Source organism: Parasteatoda tepidariorum, chromosome 1, assembly GCF_043381705.1.
Source record: "Parasteatoda tepidariorum isolate YZ-2023 chromosome 1, CAS_Ptep_4.0, whole genome shotgun sequence".
NCBI lineage: Eukaryota > Metazoa > Arthropoda > Arachnida > Araneae > Theridiidae > Parasteatoda > Parasteatoda tepidariorum.
Genome location: NC_092204.1, coordinates 63,478,395 through 63,499,200, shown reverse-complemented (window position 1 = coordinate 63,499,200; position 20,806 = coordinate 63,478,395). Strand labels below are relative to the sequence as shown.

At 28.2% G+C, this 20,806-nt stretch overlaps 2 protein-coding genes across 3 annotated transcripts in view; one reads left to right on the top strand and one right to left on the bottom strand.

Annotated features, from left to right (window-relative positions):
- The first annotated feature begins 466 nt into the window (after positions 1 to 466).
- LOC107455731 (tRNA (guanine-N(7)-)-methyltransferase) lies at positions 467 to 16,592 on the top strand. 2 transcript variants are annotated; one of them, XM_043047173.2, is made up of 6 exons: positions 467 to 1,223; positions 4,090 to 4,208; positions 6,517 to 6,701; positions 8,309 to 8,422; positions 10,521 to 10,622; positions 16,375 to 16,592. In XM_043047173.2, the coding sequence occupies exons 1-6, from the start codon at positions 1,141 to 1,143 to the stop codon at positions 16,495 to 16,497; spliced, it is 726 nt and encodes a 241-aa protein (XP_042903107.1). In that variant the 5' UTR covers positions 467 to 1,140; the 3' UTR covers positions 16,498 to 16,592. The 2 variants fall into 2 exon arrangements, with proteins under 2 accessions (XP_042903107.1, XP_042903110.1); XM_043047176.2 differs by having other exon boundaries at positions 473 to 549.
- A 2,790-nt stretch (positions 16,593 to 19,382) lies between these two features.
- Positions 19,383 to 20,806, bottom strand: part of LOC107455704 (uncharacterized) — a 66,367-nt gene continuing 64,943 nt past the window's right edge. Inside the window, exon 11 of the mRNA XM_043047185.2 lies at positions 19,383 to 20,581. Within this exon, the coding sequence (XP_042903119.1) occupies positions 20,385 to 20,581 (197 nt within the window). The 3' untranslated portion in view covers positions 19,383 to 20,384. The remainder of the gene's footprint in view (positions 20,582 to 20,806) is intronic.

Here is a 20,806-nt window from a genome sequence, read left to right as displayed (position 1 = left end):
AATTAAGTTAGTTCAAATTTTTTTTTTTTTTTTAAAATAAGGTACATGATATGAAATGAGAAATCGCTTCACCATAAACTTAAGTGCATAATCATGCACCGCATCTTTTTTTTTTCTATTCAGGCAAGTGTATGGACCCTCAGAAGCTGTGTGCCCTGGGCTCATGGGGGTCTCTATCTTTTAAGGAATTGGTAACTAATTTTGAACCATAGTTTCTACTACAGAATGGCAACAAGGAAATGATAACGTCGGATCAATGGGCTTTTCGCATTGTGATTGGCTGTTGACTATCACTCATGGTTGCAAGAATTTAGGAAGTTATCGCGTTTATTGTGAATTAAAATAAAAATTTCAGTAATTTTGTGCACGCCTGTCTGTGTTCTCGCGTAATCTCGTATTTGGTGTGATGAAACAATTGGTTCATTGATGGATTGTGTTTACATTTATTTGGTAAACAGACACTGGNAAGAAAAATCACAAAATGACCGTAATTCAAAAAGTACGCATAGAATTTAATGAAACTGACGCTCATCATAAGGTGCTACTTGGGTAATTATCTATTCTTAAGCCATTGTGGATTATCTATAAATAAGCTACAGGAAAGCGTCTTGTAGATGTCGATTTGATCCACGGCATCTAATGGATCACGTGGTCAAATTCTGGACATCAATTGTGGATGAAATGTGCTATATGGGTAATCACGCCGAGTTTCATGGACTATGAAATTCAAATTGTGCCCTCAAACACCTTTTAAGTACTCAAACTGAGAAACAGATAGCATATCATTAGATAGGGCGATATAATAAACGTTAATTATGATATAAACTTGTCCCCTTTCCTCAGCAAAGGATTTAGCTGAGGTGTAAAACTCTCGTCGGACTGAAACACTTTAATTCCTTATCTCAGTTGCTGCGTTGAGAAAAAATAGTCAGCCGGAAACGTAAAAAAAATAAACAAGCATGGCATAAACAAATACAACATGGCTTTGTGATACTTGTAAATGTGGATAATTTCTCATTATTTATCGTAATTTTCTTCTTAAGAGTTTCCAAATATTGTATTTTACAATACATGAAGCACACAGGATCCTGAATACAAAACGTATATTCTGATTTCAAGTTTCGTTCTTTGGAGAAAAAAATGGAAAGTATTCACTTGCCGCAGAAGCGCTATTTTCGCCAAAGGGCCCATTCAAACCCAATCGCGGATCATAATTTAGATTTGTAAGTCATGTATTTTAAATAATTAATTTTTTTTAAACTAAAAAGTTTTATATCAGCAAAAACTACCCTGTTTATCTACTAGATGACTAAAAAATTCAGATGTTGTTCTTTCATTGAAAAGATTTCTAGATCGTGATCAGCGACAAAATAATTGCCAAGTCTTGGCAACATACGGGCAGTGCTATACCTTTCAGCCCCCTCCCTGAAAAACTTTAAATTAAAAAAAAATACATCACAGAAAGACTAATTTGAAGGATATAACTCATTGAATCTAAACTAATCAACTAACGAATCAACTAAAATCGCCAAGGTGCCAAATAGATTTTAAACTTGCAAATTTTAAAACAAAACAAAAAAAAGACATGTAGATGCTTGCCTGGGGATGGTTACGAGCTGTAGCTTTCAAATTGGTCCCTTTCTGTGATGTTTTTTTTTAGTTTCTTGCGGGCCACTACCCGGATGTTTCCAAGACTTGGTGATTATTCTGCCATTATGGAAATCTCCCCCCCAGGCCAACCTGTACATGTTTCTTTTTCTTTTTTTTTGAAAACTAAGAGTTTTTTATCAGCAAAAACTGCACTGTTTATCTACTAGTAAACTAAAAATTTCTATGAAATTTCAAATGCTAATAATGTTTCCTTCATAACAGATACATATGCCAATAGCAGATGCCATGTCAATAACAGATACATCACTAAATTAAATTACCAAAGAATTAAAATGTTACCAAATATCAGGGATCAATAGGCAGCAGGGCCGAAAAGATCATGCTTTGAGGGTTCAAAACACCTCCAAAAAATACCTTGAATAATGTATTAATAAATCAAGTATAAAATCAGCCGTGAAATGATCAGAAAAGAGATTTGATTCAAAATAAGCTATCACCATGTTTATAAGAAACATGATAAATTAATTAAATGCAAAAATAAACTCAAGATATTTTCCTTAGTCTTTCAACATTAAAAAAAAAAAAAAAAAAGAAATCAATGAAAATATTGCAAACGTTTCCAGTGCTAATTGTTCCAATCTTTGTGTATGTAGTGAGTGCAGCATATAGAGAGCTCATTCTAAGCAGAAAAAAGGGCATCGTGCAAAAGTTTTAAAAAAGGGCATTATTATTCTAAAAAGGCAGTAATTTCTTTCTATGGGCTTTACATGTTCTATTAAAAATCATTGTCAATTAGTAAACAGAATTTTTAAAAAATATTTTTTTTTCTTTACTAAAAGTAGCAAACCAATCATATTAATTACTAATTTTTATAAAGAAATTAACATATATATCAAGTAAATGAGCTAATTAGCTTAGTAATTTATTTAAAATTCATGCATATATTAATAAAATAATAAATGCATGTTTTTAAGTGTCTGTGGTTATGATTTCATAATTAATATGATTAATAATAATTATAATTTAGTGATAGGGGAAGTTAACTGCAAACTTTCTAAGACAAGTGCAACAAGGGGTGTGATGGCTATTTTTCCTTTCCCATATAAATCTACGTATTGACAGCAATGACAAACTAAATAAAAAGAGTTGAAAATAACAAAAGTTTAAGAAATCCATTGCAGAGTTTGGGGGAAAATAAAGAAGGGTTGAGGAAAGAAAGGGCAAAAAGGGTATGGAGTCTATTACATCAGGGCACTAATTTACTTCAGGGGCAACAGGGTGGATTCTTTTGACTAAAAGGGCAGCTGGGTGCTGCGCCCTGTTTACCCTGTCTAGAATGAGCTCTGCATCATAATGACCAAAAAAGAATACAATTTTTCCAATTATTCATTCAATTAAATATAAAGTGTTTATGAAATAATTCAAACGATAAAATAATTAAGTCGATTATATAAAATTCAAAATGAAGATAATTAAAATTTTAATTAAAACAAATTCAGGATTAATTCAAACTGATGCTAAGTAAACTCTTTTAGCACGTTTGTAAGTACTGTCCATGTTAACCTTATTAGATTATAAAATTTATTCAATAATTGTAGTTAAAAATAATTTATTGTTTAAAAGTTATCCTATTGTTATCATTGTGTATTGGAAATGTACAGTTTTATTAAAACTATCAATTTTATAACTCTACCCACCAAGGCCGTAGCCAGGATTTTTTTTCAGGGGGGGGGGATATGGTAAGAAGCCAGGACGGTTTCAGACATGCAAAGTAGGGGGAAAACATTGTAACAAATATTGTTTATTCTGTTGTTTGCAAAAGTTTAACTAGTATTTAAAAAATATTACATAATAATTATTTTTCAATTAATATTACATAATAATTATTTTTCAATTAATATTACATAATAATTATAATCAATTTGTAAACAAAGTTTACAAAGACATGCGACGGGGATTTGAAGAAAATTTTTCGATTACTTTTTTAGGACAAACCGAAATATTTTGAAATATGCCTAATAAAGTTAGTTAATAAAAGGTTTCATTCGACAGTTTTTGTTTTTCTTTTTACTGAGAGGCTCAAAGAAAGACAAAAAAGTTTGAATCCCAGAATTTCGGGGGGGAGGGGGGTTTGTCCCGACGGTCCCCTCCCTGGCTACGGGCCTGCTACCCACAAAAGTTTTCTTGGTGCGTCATTGGGAACAGCACCTTGGAAACTAATAAAAAAAATCAGAAAATAACCAACTTGAAAAATATAATTCGTAACACACTCCTGTGTCCCTCAATATGCATCATCTCTCTCTAACAATACATTATAATTGGATTGAACTAAATTTGTTATATCTTTATTAAATTATATGCATATTTTCTTGAAATGTTGTTTTAGCCAACTTATTAATAAATTTTGTTGCTCTTTAAATTCTTGTTGATTTGCAAAACCATTAAAATGCAATAATTTTTAATTTGATTTTCTTAAAGTCCATTATCTCCATCTCATATGGATTGGAAACCGTTCTTTCCCAAATACTTTTCTGATAAGACATCTGCATCTAAAGTTGAGTTTGCTGATATTGGCTGTGGCTATGGAGGTCTGCTGGGTAAGTAAAATTGTATAATGTATTGAATCTAATATGACTGAGCAAAAGGAAAAAAAGAATATTGAAATTTAAGTTAAAAACCAGTTTCTACCCATATGATAAATAGTTCCTAATGTGAAAAATTTTTTCCAATCTTATAATGTGAGTTTTTTTTTTTCTAATGTGTGTTTGCCTCGAAAAAGTAAGATTTCTTCCTACCCAAACTCAAACTATTTATCAAAAATAATTATGGGATATTAAAATAAATTTTTTCAAATAGTTAAAAGTTATGTTCTAGTTTAATGGCATTAACTTTCAAGCTATAAAATATATCATTTTTAAATATTTAAAATTTAAAGAATAACAATTATGAAAAATTATTGTTACTTGTTTAATTTCAAAAAAATTTTTGTCGCATTTTTTTCTCATTATTCCATTCTCTTTTACTCAAAATATGTTGAGTACATGCATGAATTCAAAACATTCATATATACATGAATTTAATATATGCATAGACATTTCTTGTATCTCTATTCTATTATTCATTTTCTTGTACTATTCTTTGTACTTTTATTTCGATTTGAAAAAACAGTGACCATCTACACTAGACTTACCCTAAATATTTTAGTAATTTAATGAAATAGAATTTCAATATGGCGCATAAGCAAATAATGCAGATTTGTTTAGAAAAAATTATATTTTATTTGGTTATCAGTATTTTGTAATAAAAAAATTTAAAAGTGTTTACATAATTAGTATTATTTTCTATGAATATTCTATTGTGTTGTTAACCATCTTAATATCTGCGCATCTGGAAAGTCATGTATTTCAGTATTGAACAAAATTTGTCATGAAATGTCGTAATTTTAACTATTTTTTTAAAAAAAAAACCATTGAAAGTCATGGATTTAGGTGTTGCCGAAAAATCTAATTTTTAAAATATTATTCCCCCCCTCCCAATGTCACAATGTTTCGAATATCTGAATTTGTAACAAAATCTCCACTCATAGTCATATTATATTAAAATATAAAATGTTTTTATCCTGCTCTTTAAAAATTATGGTGTTCTTTCAAAAAATGAAAGAAAGAACATCATTTCTAGAGCGAATTATCTTTTAAACTTACCTGATTTCAGAATTTTTTATCTATTTTTTTAATTCTATTTTATCAATTTAAAATTCTAGTTTAGGCTTTTTATATTACACTTACTTTTAAGAAGGAATAAAACAGGTTTAAATAACTCTGACTGTATTTAGTTATTTGCTTTTGTGTTTTTTTTTTATAGTTATTTGCTTATTTTATTGCTTCAACTCTTTCTTTACTCTGTTTTTTAAGTTTGAAGTAAATAAATATACAGATGCAGAGTGTAACAATTTTGGTTATACCTATCATTTCAATTAATGTTATTCTAATGCTTTTTTAATTATATTGTTCTGTGTTAATGTTATTATATTGTTCTGTTTTTGTCGGAGAAAATAGTAACTTCGGTAAGTCATGAAAAATTCTTGGAATTATTCATGGAAAGTCGGGAAAAGTCATGAATTTGAAAATCTAAAATGTAGCAGATACCGTGTAACCTGTAAAACATACTTGCTCTACAGAAATGAATGCATATCAAATTATTGTTACTATATTCAGGGGTCTGTTTAGAAGAAATTTGGGACCCTTCACAAAATATTTTAACTTAAAAACGAACCCTTCACACAATAATTTATTTTTTAATCAGACCCATCACAAATTTGCTTATTTTCATTATTGTTTTGTTAATCGAATAAACCCTTCCCAGGAAGGGAGGGGGAGACAGACGGACAGATGTAAACGAACTATATTTTGTCTTCGGCAGACGCTTCTTCCTTTATTCGTCCAAAATGAATATTCTGCATTCAGCAGTATAGGCTAAATACCAAATATTTGTATGTTGCATGGCTAATTTAGTAGCTGTAATTGCTGTTTATTTTTTGAAATTTAATTTTTTTTAATTATAATTTCACTGTGTTGAGCATAACCTTGTATGTCTTTACAATTTAAAAACTCATTGAAAAAGTTTTTTTGCAATAACGGACCCTATTTGCTCAAATTCACAAAAGCGGACCCTTTTTGAAAGAATGTGACTTAACGTTTATTTTATATTTACAAATTACGAGTAATTTTTTCACAATTTTACAAAAACAGACCTTTCACAAAATGTCTGGACAGACCCCTGATATTCAGAACTTTCAAAGGGTTCAGCTTATTATTTATGTGATGTACTTTACTTGTTAATAATATTTATAAAATTATAACTAAATTTAAGTGTTTTACTATAGTTGCACAATTTAAATGATTGCAGTGGAATTATCACCTCTCTACCCTGAAACTTTAATGCTTGGAATGGAGATTAGAGTAAAAGTTTCTGATTATGTGCAAGAGCGAGTTAAAGCGTTACGTGTACAAAATCCAGGAAAGTATGAAAACATTGCTTGTATTCGATCCAATGCTATGAAACATCTTCCTAACTTCTTCTCAAAGGCACAGGTTTGTAAATATTTGTTCATTTGGGATTAATTTTACATGTTACTATTTTTTAAAGACTTTTACCATTTTCCTCCTATACAGCTGGTCTACTTATATTGCCTTTTTTCCTATTTATCCTATTTATTGACAAATTATACAACTTATATTATTACAACTTATTATTACAACTTATTATTATTTATTACAACTTATATCCTATTTATTGACAAATTGAATTAATTTTTTATTCCAATTTTTTATTAAATTATAAAATTGGTATACTCTGTTTCTTAATTTAGCATGATTATCATTTTTCTGTTGAATTTGTAATTATCAATAAACTGGGGTGTTTAACACCTTGTTCACTAATGCTCTTGTACATTTGTGGGGGGTTGATGCAATCCTGGTTATAGTTGATAGATTATTATTGAATTCAATTTATAAAATAAAGAGTTTCTCCTCTTTCTTTTCTTTTTAAAAAAGCATCATATAATTCTGTAAAGTTCAGAACTTGTTCTTTGTTTATTGTCATAGTTATCTTAGTTATATTTTTTTCATTAAAGGAATGAAAAAGTGACTGCATAAAATAAAAATAGCATGCGAGAAACAAGGTTGATTTATAAATTTTAAAAATGGAAATTATCATGTTTATCAAGTGCTTTTTAATGTGTTCTTCCACAAAATGCTTTCAAAGTGTATTGAATTATCATTTAAAAATTTTTGCCACGAATGTCTTATCAGTAACAGAATTAATTATCAGTTTAAATTTCAATACTGTATAATATATTTATTTTTAACATATACAGTAGACGCCGCTTAATGTGATCACATCGGGACGAACCTGATTTGATAACAATAACCGATTGATTACAATAAACGAAAAAAAAATTAAGCTAAAAAATGATTTTTTTTCGTCTTTTAAACACTTAGATGTTGCAGTTTCACTATCCCCCTCCCCATTTTATTGTTTGACCAATGGCGATTCAGTAAGGGACCTGCCAAGATCAAGTGGCATACCCGAAACAATGTTCTCTTTTGAAGGTCACCCCTTACCCCTTTCCCATAGCGGCTGGAACATATCATCTGTCACATTGTTTAGTTCTTCTGAAAAGGTGCTCGTGACAAACATTGACTCGTTACTGGCAGGTCTTCTTTTCTCTTTATTTAGGATTTCCGGGAATTAGAAATCATACAGTGCGGCGGAATTTTGCAATGCTTGACCGAAAATGGCAGAATACCCCCCCCCCTCATAATAACACATGTTTAAAAGATAATATACCAGCCCCGTTTGGACTTTTGGTAAGTTTCAGGAAACACTTCACTAAACACAAAAAAAGTTTTCCTTCTTGTTTTTATTGATTTCAGGAAAATAAAATTTACCTATAAACTGATAACAATAAACGAACATTTGATTACAATAAACGATGATTTTTCAATGTATTTTGATATAAGCGGACGGGACTAAGTGATTTTGATAACATTAAACGATTGATAACATTAACCGTGATCACATTAAGCGGCGTCTACTGTATATGAATGCATTAATAATGTATGTGCACTCTTTTTTATTTTTTCGTAGTTTATTTATACCACTCTAATAAGAACTTTTTTTATGACTTTCTTTTCAGTTAAGCAAGATGTTTTTTCTGTTTCCTGATCCCCATTTCAAAGCAAAAAAGCACAAATGGAGAATTATAAGTCCTCAACTTTTATCGGAATATGCTTATGTTTTAAAGATAGGAGTATGTATTTTGTTTGATAAACTATTTTTCCTCTTATGTTTTGGGATTTATTTTAAATAAGTGCTATTTTTTTATTTTAAGAAAGATTGATTTGTTTTTAAGTAAAAGCTACATATATAGCATTTACAAAATTATAACTGTGCATTTACAAAATTTAAAAGGAAAAAGAAAACAACTCTCATCTAAACATTTAAACTTGAGTAAATATTTTTCAGAATAATTAATGTTCAAAATTATGTTTAAATGTTCTTGATCATTTAAAGCACTCAAGTTTTATGCAAATTTTAATAGTATTTCTAGATGAGCTAGTTTCTATTTTTATATTTTATTACTATCATTGAACAGCCGACCCAATTTTGGATTTACGACTGCTAATGTTCAACTCCGTAGCCTTGTAATTTTGAACCAATCCAGAAGACAAGGAAAATCCTGGATCAGTACCCCCAGAGGTATGATTTATTATAGGAACATGGAGTACTTTGAGACTTGACAGATTTAACGTGCATCAGTCACCATTTACTACACGGGAAGTCTTTGGTCAGTAGCGATCGAACCCACAACCTCTTGGGCATGGGCCCAGTGCTCTACCAACCAGGCTATCCTGGCCAGCTAGTTTTGATTGATACTTTTAGTCATTTTTTCTTGGTTTGATAGTTAATGTCAAACTAGAACTACACTAATGGGTTACTGGCATAGAGCTTTAGAGGCCAAAATCTGGAAAAAGAGAAGGATCATGTGACAGAAAGGATTCTGATGTTTGGGACAAGGAGAGATAGAAAAATTAAGCGACATGCTTGTTTTATCTCTATCACAGCTCTATGGCTATTTGCAACAATCTGACAGAAATTTTGATTATAAGAAAGATGGTTGTAATCACCTGCCCTTCGCACCATGTTCCTGAACTCTCTAACGGGGCTTGGGCTTTTTCCACTTGTAAACTACCAGGGGCATTACTGCAAGTGTATTAATCGAGTGTATCAATCGATAGCGAGTCTCTCTAGACAAATTAAGGAAAATCTCTAAGACAAAAGTCATAATTCTCGAAGACGATCTCTAAGACATAATTAAAGAAAATACAGTCCAATGAGAACCTAGCTTTTAGCATAGGTAATTGAAACCCTTACCCAAGTTATTACTTTACTGTGGTAAACAAAGAACTTAACTAAACTTAAACACCAACCTTAACTAAAACACCAACTTGATTATTTAAAGAACAATGTTAGTGATGTTTACTGAATTTTAACTCTGTGTTATCAAAAACGAGTTTTAATGGAGGTTTATTTCTCACTCCTTAATAGTGATTTATTTTTGATTATTTTTGTTAAACAGCACAAGTAAAATCAATGTGGATGTCATGTGAGTGTGATGCCGCCGATTTTGTATTTTGAAAGCCATCTCAAACCACATGTCAATTTTTTTTATAGCTATATATTCAAAATGTATTTCTTTCAGCCTTAATGTAAAGAAAAATATAATTAAAATTAACCTAAGGTTATGAACTAAAGTGCCGGTCACCAAAAATTTTTTTTTATTTGATAAAATCTAATTATCATACATTACCTGTAATCAATAGCATTTTTTGGGTAATAATTCAATTAATCTTTTTTTGATGAGTTGAAATTATAAAAATGTGTTTAACTTAATAATGAAAAATAAGATTACTCGAAATTTTTTTTGTTGTTGCAGTGTTTTGTATACGTTTTTCAGTTCTGTGTGTGATTGTGTAGGGCTATTAAATATTTAATCATTCATTATTTACGATTTCTTTTTTTACCCCATATGAAGAACAAGAAATCCACTAGTTTGTTAGAAATCTATGTTAATTAAATTTCAAATATCACTTCTAATTAAAATTAAATGATGTCATGCATCATTTTATTAATAAGTTGTTCGTTAACTGATAAGACATTAATAATTGGTTAAACAAGTTAAATTACTTACTTTAAAAACATTACAACTAATTAAAACAAAGTGTTGTATGTAATTTTGTCTTATATACATTATTGCAATGTATAATTTGTTGTATCTATGATTACTTATAAATCAGTTTTTGTGTCTGATGTTTTATTTTCTTCATAATAAAACTAACAAATTCTAGGGTTTAGTATACACCATTACTGATGTAAAAGAATTGCATGATTGGATGGTAAAGCATTTGGATGAACATCCTTTATTTGAGAGAGTTACTGATGATAAGCTGGTAAGTATTCTTTCACTATACATCTTAATTTACAGCAGCTGTATTCCCCTTATTTTGTGTTAAGGAAATGGGTTGTTCTCTTTTAGAAATGTTGTGTTTGTGAATTTCACTTTTTGTATTTTAATTTATTTTATAAAATTTGTTTGTGTTATTTGTTGTGTGCTCTTATGGTAAATAAGAGTATATTTAAAGACCTGTTTTAAGCATAAACACATAAAAAACATTACTCAGCGTTAATGTCTTTTAATAACTTTCATTTTAGGAAATAAGTTGGGACTAATTAAAATTTAACAATATTTTTTCTTGCCCGCCGAATTTTGAACGTCTTCTTAACATTTTTGATTTTACAATTGCAAGATCTTTAACAAAGCTCCACATCTTTTTCAATAACAAGACATTGATAACATATTAATGTACCAGCTATTAGATTGTCTGAAAAATGACATCTAAAACATTTACTTTCAACAACGCTTTAATTTTAAGTATAAGTCAGTAGCAGTAAGAATCACGAGCTGTTTGCTGCAAGGACACCGATGTCCCTTTTATATATTTTTTTCTATCTCTCTAATTACTATCAAGAATATATGCTGGTATTTTTTAATTATAAAAGACAATCTAATAGTTACTGAAAACATCTGTTAGATTATTGGAATTATATTTGTACTATAAAAAATCAAAAAGCAGTAGTTTGAAGAATTTTTGTTTTTAACTTGTATTTAAAAATTTTTAATAATTGATTTTACAAATTAAAATAATTTTTGTGATCAATTACTGTTTCTTTTACATCTAAATAATTGCAAATTTGAAAAAAATTATTATTATTTGGAAGTGAGCCGAATTTGAATGATTTTATCTTTAACACAGAAAAATACACTGATGTTTCATGACGTATTTCATAACCACATATTATTAAAATGCTAATTATAATATATATTTTTTTATTTTGCCTTAAATATATGCAAAATAATGAGAAAAAATGGAAAAATATGTTTAATAAAAATTCTGTGTCAAAAGATTTAACAATGTAGTTTTAGGTTTTAATAAAACAGGACTATTAAGCACAAATAAGCAATGATGAAGTAACCGTAGAGCATTATTATTGACAAAGAAGTGATATTATCTAGATTATTGAGTATTATTTGCAAAAACATCCCCTTTACTATAATTTAAAATGCTGCACTTGCATTTGATATCACTTTCACATTGCAATTTTTACTTAAAAAGTTTATTATTTTCTTAGACACAGTGATTCGAGTAATTCTTTTTAAAAATAAGCATGACTTGAATCAAAGGAATAAGATAACTTTATTTTGTAAATTCTTATTTGTATAGTTAAATTAAATAATATTTAGGTTTTGTAAAATATAATTAATTTTCTATTTTATTTTACCCTTTTTTTATGCATTATATCTGCTCTATCTAACATTTTGGTGATTTTCATCAAAATTTTAGCAGTGCTTAATTGGTGTTTTAAGATAGTTTTGATTAAATAAATACTATTCATTAAATTTGTAAACTGTTTAAATATTGATAACTGATAAATAGTGTGCACAACCCCTTTGTATTTCAGTAAAACTGTACATGTTGCAGGGATGAGATTTTTCCGCTTTTTAGCGGATTTCCGCTTTTTTCACTTTTATCTCTTGAATTTCAGCTTTTTTTTAATCAAAAATTCAGATTTTTCTAAAAATTTCACTCTTTTTTATAAATATTCCGCTTTTTCAGAAAATTCACCGATTTTCAAAGAGAAACAGAAAATTCAAACTACATAGCTACCTATTCTTTCTCATTTTTACTTATTTTAACTATTTTCTCCCCTTTTACTCGCAGCAGATAAGATTTTCCGAATTTTTTACCCGCCCTCCAGATAGATCCGATTTTTGTAGTTCAAACGACGCTGTTTCTGACAAGCCATTTAGAGGTCCCAAGCCTGGAGTCTGCCAATATCTCGATTCTTATTCACACGATTTTAATATCAAACATAGCTTTTCATATTTGCGTGTTGAGATTCTTATTCACGCGATTTGAATATTGTACGTCGTGCTTCGTATTTACGCCTTTTTAAAAACCTATGAAGCGATTCGTATTCCCGCAAGTTTAAAATTCAATGTCTTGATTTGCTCATGCTGTTTATAATATCAAACATTGATTTTCATTTATACGTGATTTTAAAATAAGGCATTGGGATTCGCATTCACGCATTCTAAAAATTATGCATCATAATTCTTATTTATGCAATCTAAAAATTACGCATCATGATTCGTATTTACGCGATCTAAAAATTATGAATCGGGATTTGTATTTACGCGTTTTAAAAATTCTATATCCCAGTTTGTATTTTCTCATTTTCAAAATCGTATATCTAGTTTCATATTCATGTGATTTCAAAATCCATAATTGTTATTCATATTCACACAATTTTAAGATCAACTCTCGCGATTCTTGTAAGAAGTAAATTTTTTTTAAAAATTAGTTACTATAAAAGTGACTGTTTTTCTAACGACGATTATTAGTATGTATATGTAAGTGTTACAACATCAGAGAAACTGGAAGGGAATATATTCAAAACTTACATTCTGTGCTAGCAAAGAAGAAAAAATAGGATTTGTCACAAAATGTTTGAAAATGGACTAACGACTAAATATAGCAAACATAAAAGATATAGGAAACAAAAGCAATAACTTAAAAAGGGATTCAATTTAATTTTTTTTTGTTGGAAAAAGAGTTAATAGTTAAAAGAGTTAACTCATCATCAAAATTTTATTTGTAATTGCTGTTATTTATGCTATAAAATGCAAAATTCTTATCAAATAAAAAACAATTATCTAAACAGTTGCTGATTGTCATGTAATTTTTCAAACTAAAATACCAATTTTTGTATGTTAAGGAGTTACTATATATTTCTACTTCACTGTTATTGATATGTTTCAAAGGGCTGTAGTTAGATTAGACTATAACATGAACATAATGATTTGGTTCATTGTTAAAGTTTTTTTTTCCCAATATAATTTAAAAAGTAATATTACTGATATATTTGCTATAAATCACATAACAGTATTTATTAAAAGAAATGAAATATTAATGTATATTCTCAGTAGTTTTAATTTGCTAAACCAGGTAGTTTTTCAAGTAATAATTGTCTCTTATGTGAACTGAGGAAAAATATAATTTCCAGCTTTATTTTTTCAATTGGTAATTTTTATTTTCACTAAATGTTAAGTATCAATGTAATCATTTATATAATAATAGATTAGTACACAATTGTATGTCAACACATTATTTATTACCTTAAACTGTCTGGAATTTATTATTAAAGGGTTGCGCTTGCGTAAAATTTGCTATTGTGGAAATTCAGCTTTTTTGCCTTTCGGATAATCTCATCCCTGATGTTGGGCAAAGTAATTTAAGAGTCCCGATACTCGTATGCTGGCATTGTGTTGTAAGATTTTGTATATTTGAATGTTAAGCTAAAGCTATTTGAAAACAAATGTCTTGCTTTAACACACGATTGTCTGACTTATAAGACATGTATTTTGTGTTTTTGTGTTAGTTAGAAATATTTAGCTGCAATAAAAATTAGAAACAGAAAAAGAGTGCTGAAGTGTAAAAAAAATAGTATTGTATTATGTGTTTTAGTCTTGAGGCCAACATATTTAGCTATCAAGAAAATTGGAAGCAGCTAATTTTGTTTTGTTAATTGAGAAGTTACTATGTGATATAACGAAAAAAAAATGAAATTTTGCTCTTTGAAAAAATTTATAAGAATCATAATCATCTTTTTTAGTCAAATGCCGACAAAAACTACATAGCCATACATGCTGAATTTTCAATACCTTGAAAAAGAAAGTATAATATAAAATGATATTTAAAAATAAGCATTTTTTAAGAATCATATAAGAAAGTTATAAGGTTCCTCATAATTTCCTAAAAACGTAATGTTATCATCATTTAAATGGTGACATGTTTTATGATGCTAATCTAATTTGCCCTTTCGAAGTAAATAGCTTTTCTACAATCTCAGGGTGATTTTGTGGTTACTCTTCTCTTTTGTTTTTGTATCAGAATAAGTTTGTACCATAATTTAAATTTATTGCCCTAATTATTTAAAGTCCTCTGTGTGTAGTTGCGTCTAATTTTGTTAGCATACTTGTGTCATTAAATTCTGCATTAAATCTTGTTTAGTCAGATACCAATCTTAAATTACCCTGATCACAAAATAAAATAAAAAAATATTGTGCAAGAGAACTAAATTCTTTAAAACAAGTTTTACTGCATTAAATGTGGCAGAATTGTTACTATTTACTTTTATTCATTAAGCTTAAAATGCTTCTTTTGAAAAACTGTAGTGCGAAATAAAATTTTCTGTGGCACAAAGTTATAAGTTCTAACTCATTTTTTTTTCTTCAAATAAGTAGCTTGAAAGGAAACATTTTTAAATTTGTATTAAAAATGCCAATAAATCTTAATACAGAAGTTTTTTACTTTATGAGGTTTGCAGGCGGTGTCAAGTAAGATTCACCCATAATTTATAGGACAATAATTTAATTTTCCCTCTTCTTATTTTAGATAATAAGAATGTGCTTTAAAATTTAAATTTAACAATGCCTTGTTAATGTCTAATTGGACAGACCTGATCTGTGATACTCATAAACTTTAAAACAAAATTGTATTAATTCTCTATGGCAGTGTTGAAAGTTTTTTTTTAAAAAATAAATTACAATAGCTGAAACATTTTTGAATATACTTTAAATACTTCAGTGATCCAAATGACGTTTTTGGACCATTCTAGTGTTACCATTTGACTTCACGTTTTGTTGTAATAAAAATAGTGCTTAAATTAAGCTTATAATTTATTTTGTTTACTACCATTTTAGTTTACAAATAAATAATGGCATGATTGAAGATATATATCTTATTAAAGATCTTTATGTTATTAATAATAATTTTTAATTGATACACTCTTGTCTTAATCATATTAATTGTATCAATCGAAATTAATGGATCTTATATCTTCTAGAAAAGTACTTATAAAAAGTATTTATGCTGTTAAATGCTTTATATATTCGTTAGAAAATGAGTTCTATGTCTTTTTTAAAGATTGCAATTCTATTTGATTAAAAAAAAATTTATCTCAATCCAAACAATAATTTATATAATTTTATGTCAGCTTTTATTGACAATAAATGAAGTTATGAAAACGTTTTCTTAAAAAAGCATTAGTTAATAATGCCTGTACTATAGACATGGGTTTACCCCCTCTCCCCCCCCCCCCCCNGGTCCTCTTTCCCCCCCCCCCCCCCCCCCCCCAAAAAAGTTTTGTTATATTTTTACAGCAGTCAATCAAAGTACTGAGAGCAAATTTTTTTTATTTCAAAAATTAGAAGCCGCTTTAATTAAAAGAGATTTTCAGCTTTTGGAAATTTGTGTGTTTTAGGGACTACTTTAGAAAAATTATAACATTGCAAGACTTTTAACTCTATAAACTTTTAATTGTAAATTCTATACTAAAAAAGTAGACATTAAAATAAATGGAAAAACACTGTTAACAAATATGCGATGAAGTAAACCTTCAATAAGTTTTTCCTTTGTTTAGTTTAATTTTTTTTTTTTTTTTTTTTTTTGTTGCCAAACATTGTGTAAAATTCATGTTTTCGGGGCTACTTAGGTCAAACATTTTAAAACTCTTACTTTTTTGTTGATCATTAGAACCTTTGTTAATGATATCTTTCAATATGTTGTACTTTTGTTTCAGACAAATGACCCAGTTGTAGAAAAAATATACGAAAGCTCTGAAGAAGGTAAAAAAGTAACACGGAATAAAGGAGATAAATATCTTGCAGTTTATTTGAGGATTGAAGATCCCATGCTAAATTAAAATAGTCATTGTACATAAAGTTACTTTGCAATTATTGTATGTAAATATTAGTGTATTTTATTAAAGGAGGTTAATTTTTTTATAATGGATATTAATTATAATTGTTTATTACTTTGTGCTTTTGATTAAGAGGGTTAGATTCAAAAGTGTGTGTTCAATGTCCTAATTCTTCTGTCACATTTTGGCTTGCATTCTCCCCTATGTAACAAAATCAGTTATTCTGTGTTATCAACAACACAAACACTGTATTGGTTAGAAATAATCACTCAAATTTACCCATTTGCTGAACCTCCAAAGTATAAATAGTAGTTTAACTATATTTCTCATAGTATTTGGTTTTCAAATAGTTCTTATTTGACAGTTTTCAGCTGCACAGTATTTAAGTTTTCAAATGTTTATTTTTTTTTATTACTTCTTAAAAGTGGAATGAAGATTTATTCTCCCATTTTGTGTAATTCTATATTTGTTTTCCTCAAAATTATTTTGTCAGATTTCATGTCAATGATGAAATTTTTAACCTTATTTGCTTTGGAAATGAACATAGATTTAATTTTGTTTTTAAAAAATAATGTTAGCATCTTTGCAGCTTTATGAATTTTTTATTTAATGTTATATTCAGGGTATCTGCACACCTGGAAAGTCATGAAAAGGCATGGATTTCGGTATTGAACAAAATTTGTCATGATTTTAACTATTTTTTTAAAAAAAATCAGGAAAAGTCATGGATTTAGGTCGCCGAAAAATCTAATTTTTAAAATGGAATTTTCCCTCTCCCCCCAATTTCATGTTTTTCTGAATATCTGAATTTGTAACAAAATCCCCACTCACAGTCATATTTGATTAAAATATAAAATTTTTTTATCATGTTCTTTAAAAATTATAGTGTTCTTTTAAAAAATGAAAGAAAAAATATAATTTCTGGACCAATTATCTTTTAAACTTCTGTGATTTCTGAATTTTTGTTATTATTTTTTTTATTTTATCAATTTAAAATTTTAGCTGAAGCAAGCCAGTCATTGACGAATTTTTTTTTTTACTCCGAAATGAAAACAGAAAAATCAGAAGTATTTCTTTCCTTTCTAATGAACAAGATAAGTATCTTTAGAATGTAATTTTGTAGGAAAAAAGAAATTTTTTTTTTTGCTTTTGTATTTTTTTCAGCTTCTTTATTGCTTCAACTCTTTCTTTACTCTGTTTTTTAAATTTGAAATCTATAAATATGAAGATGCAGAGTATGACAGTTTTGGTTATACCTATCATTTCAATGAATGTTATTATAATGCTTTTTGAAATTTATTGTTGTGTTTTTGTCGGAGAAAATAGTAACTTTGTTAGTCATGAAAAATTCTTGGAATCAGTCATGGAAAGTCATGAATTTGAAAATCTAAAATGTAGCAGATACCCTGTGTATTTATTGGCTATATGTGTATATTTAAGTGTTAAATTTGGTAGATTTTTTTTAGCATATTGTTAAGAAGTTATTAGCTTGAACAATTCCTTATTTATAGCAGTGTTTACCATTTATCTGACCATCTAAATAAGAACAAAATTAGTTCATGAATCTCATTTTGGAAAAAAATAATCTATCAATAAGAAATAAATGAAGACTGTTATTTTACAAAAAAGGTTTTATTCAAAACACTCATTCACACATTATTTACTTAAAATTATTAAGTCATAGATTACTTGTGACTTATAAGAGTAAGAAAATAACACAATAAGAATAATTTATACAAATCTTTTGATTTCAATAGTTTTTGTTTGCTTTTTGATTAATCAAATTAGGATTTCTATTTTAAGTAAATAAGTGAATATTTGCTTAGTATTATTTAAATTTATTTACATTTCATAAAATAAATTGTGATATATTCTCAACATTCAATACACCATTTTTTTAAAAATATATTCAATTAAATATAAAATGACTATCCGCTACTAAGCTTCCTCAACCACAATTGCAGTTAGCAACCCATGCTCATAATATATTTTGACAAATAATTTAAATAACATATAAAAAAACCACACAAATGATAATAAATGAATATAAATAAAATGAATTGGATGATGCTCCCATTTATACATTTACAAGTGATGTATTAATATGTGTTTTATTAAATAAAATATAAAAAAAAGTCCCTAATATTTCCAGTATGAACATTTATATCTTAAAGAAAATAAATTAATATGAAAACATATACACTCACAACACCTAATGAAAAAAGTCAGTTCAGAAGCACATAGTTTAATTTATGCAGGTTGTTCTATATACACCACTCTTATTATATATTTTAATGATCCTCTCAAAAATGAAGTTTGAAAAGTATGTACATAAGGGATTGCAAGGAAAAACCAAGTTGTTTTTTTATTTGATGCAGCACGCACTATTGAAGAAAGCAGAATTGAAACATCAAAACCAGTTTTGCTCTCCTGTTGGGGTGGTACATATAGCCTTCGCCTACAAAGTGTTGGGACAGAGTTTCTTTACTTTGAATCAAAGCCTGGGTGCTTCATTGGATTTCTCATTTTCAAATTTCTTCTTAGTGGTTCGAAATCCTCTCTAATGTAAGGCGTTTTGCGAGTCTAGGCATTTTGCAAGTCAGAAAAGTCCAGTCATGGTTGGAGACTATAATATGGAGATTGGCTGATTACTACTACCTTCTGCTCACCAATCTAAATTGTCGCAGTAAAATGCAATCATGTGCGATTAATATTTTCAGATTATCACTAAGCAGGAATCTCACATCGTCTCCAATCTCTGATGACTCATGAGCAATAAAAGCAAAGTCAGTTTTAATTGAAGATGCTTTTATAATTATGATGCTTAATAGTCTCCTTTTACCCTATTAGCAATCAAACAGGTTTTGATATTTTTAATTTCGCTTCTAGATAATGATTCATTAGGTTTTCATGAAATGTTTTCCTTCTGCTTAAATATTAATTTGTAATCCCTAATATAATATAAATAAATATTTTACTTCATTTTTGGATAAGGTTTCCAAACTTATATATTAAGAGAGGTCTTTACAGAGCATCCAACATATATGCTTCTTGTGAAAGCACTTCTTTTTGCATGAAAGTATTTCTTTTTCTTCTCAATTTGAGAATTTTATGCTTATTACTTTTTCTTTTCAAAAATATTTTCTTTTATAATAATAACTTTATAAGTAAAACATATTAATGTTACAATGAATTTGTCATCACATAAGTTGATAATGCACAATTTTAAAATGGCGTGCTCTAAAAATCCTGCAATTTTATGTATTCAATGGATTTTTTTATTTTAAAAAAAATATTCATGTGATATTTTTACATCTATGCTTAAAAACTCATAAAATTCAGCAGGAATTTTAGTGTACTCTCTGTTAAAATAAAATAAATTGTACAATACCAAAATGAAATAATTCAAACAAAATAATGGAATAAATAAATTTAAAAATCTTGATACAAATAAAACTATAAATCCCAATAATTCACTTCTAAAGAAGCTATATAAAGTACAAATTTAAACATCAAACTTGACAATTATAAGGCGTTAAATATTTGTTCGTAATAAATTTCTTTGGCAAATAAAGAACACTTAAAAGTGCAGACAGTACAATAGAAAATAAATTAAAAATAAATATCACGTCAGACATGCACAGGTAAGAAGGAACAATATAAGTACTGCACATAAACAGTACTTTTGAATTATTAATTATTACATGCAAGTTTTGATATGAGACTAAAAAAGAAATCCCATGTAGTGCATGTCTTACCTCTTTTGATTAACATTATATTTGACCATATCAGTGATTTACATTGCAAGTTGTTTTAATCACAGATATTTAAAAAAATAACGGGTATTCAATACCCATTTGTTGAATTATATTCACTAGTACAAATTCCTTCTATTGCCGATTCATGAAATATTGTGAAGCAAAGGAACGGGTACTTGTTGTAGAATCATTATCCATCTTGTTCTTTCTTCTTCGCTGCCACATTATGGCCCATGCCAAAATGAGAAGAAGCTGGGCTACCAAGAACATCGAAGAAGCTACTATGAGGCCAACAAGGTTGACACAGTTGCTATCTTTCTTTATTTCTTCTATAGAGAAGGGGAAATATTGGAAATTCTTATTAAAATGGTAAGAGAACACCCCTTTTTGACACTACAGAATCTTAATCAAATTTAGTATGTGTATTTTCTCCCTATATTGTCTGATTTTTATTTTCCACTGTTTCATAGTAGAGATAAATTAGAAGTGTTTTAGTTTTAAAATAAGACAATAATGATTTGTATGAATGTGAAAGTGGGACTTTTGAATTTAAA

Coding starts and splice junctions, on each gene's coding strand:
- LOC107455731 (XM_043047173.2), top strand. CDS start 1,141: ATGGAAAGTATTCACTTGCCGCAGAAGCGCTATTTTCGCCAAAGGGCC. Junction 1,224..4,089: donor GCGGATCATAATTTAGATTT/GTAAGTCATGTA, acceptor ATTTTCTTAAAG/TCCATTATCTCCATCTCATA. Junction 8,423..10,520: donor CTTATGTTTTAAAGATAGGA/GTATGTATTTTG, acceptor AACAAATTCTAG/GGTTTAGTATACACCATTAC.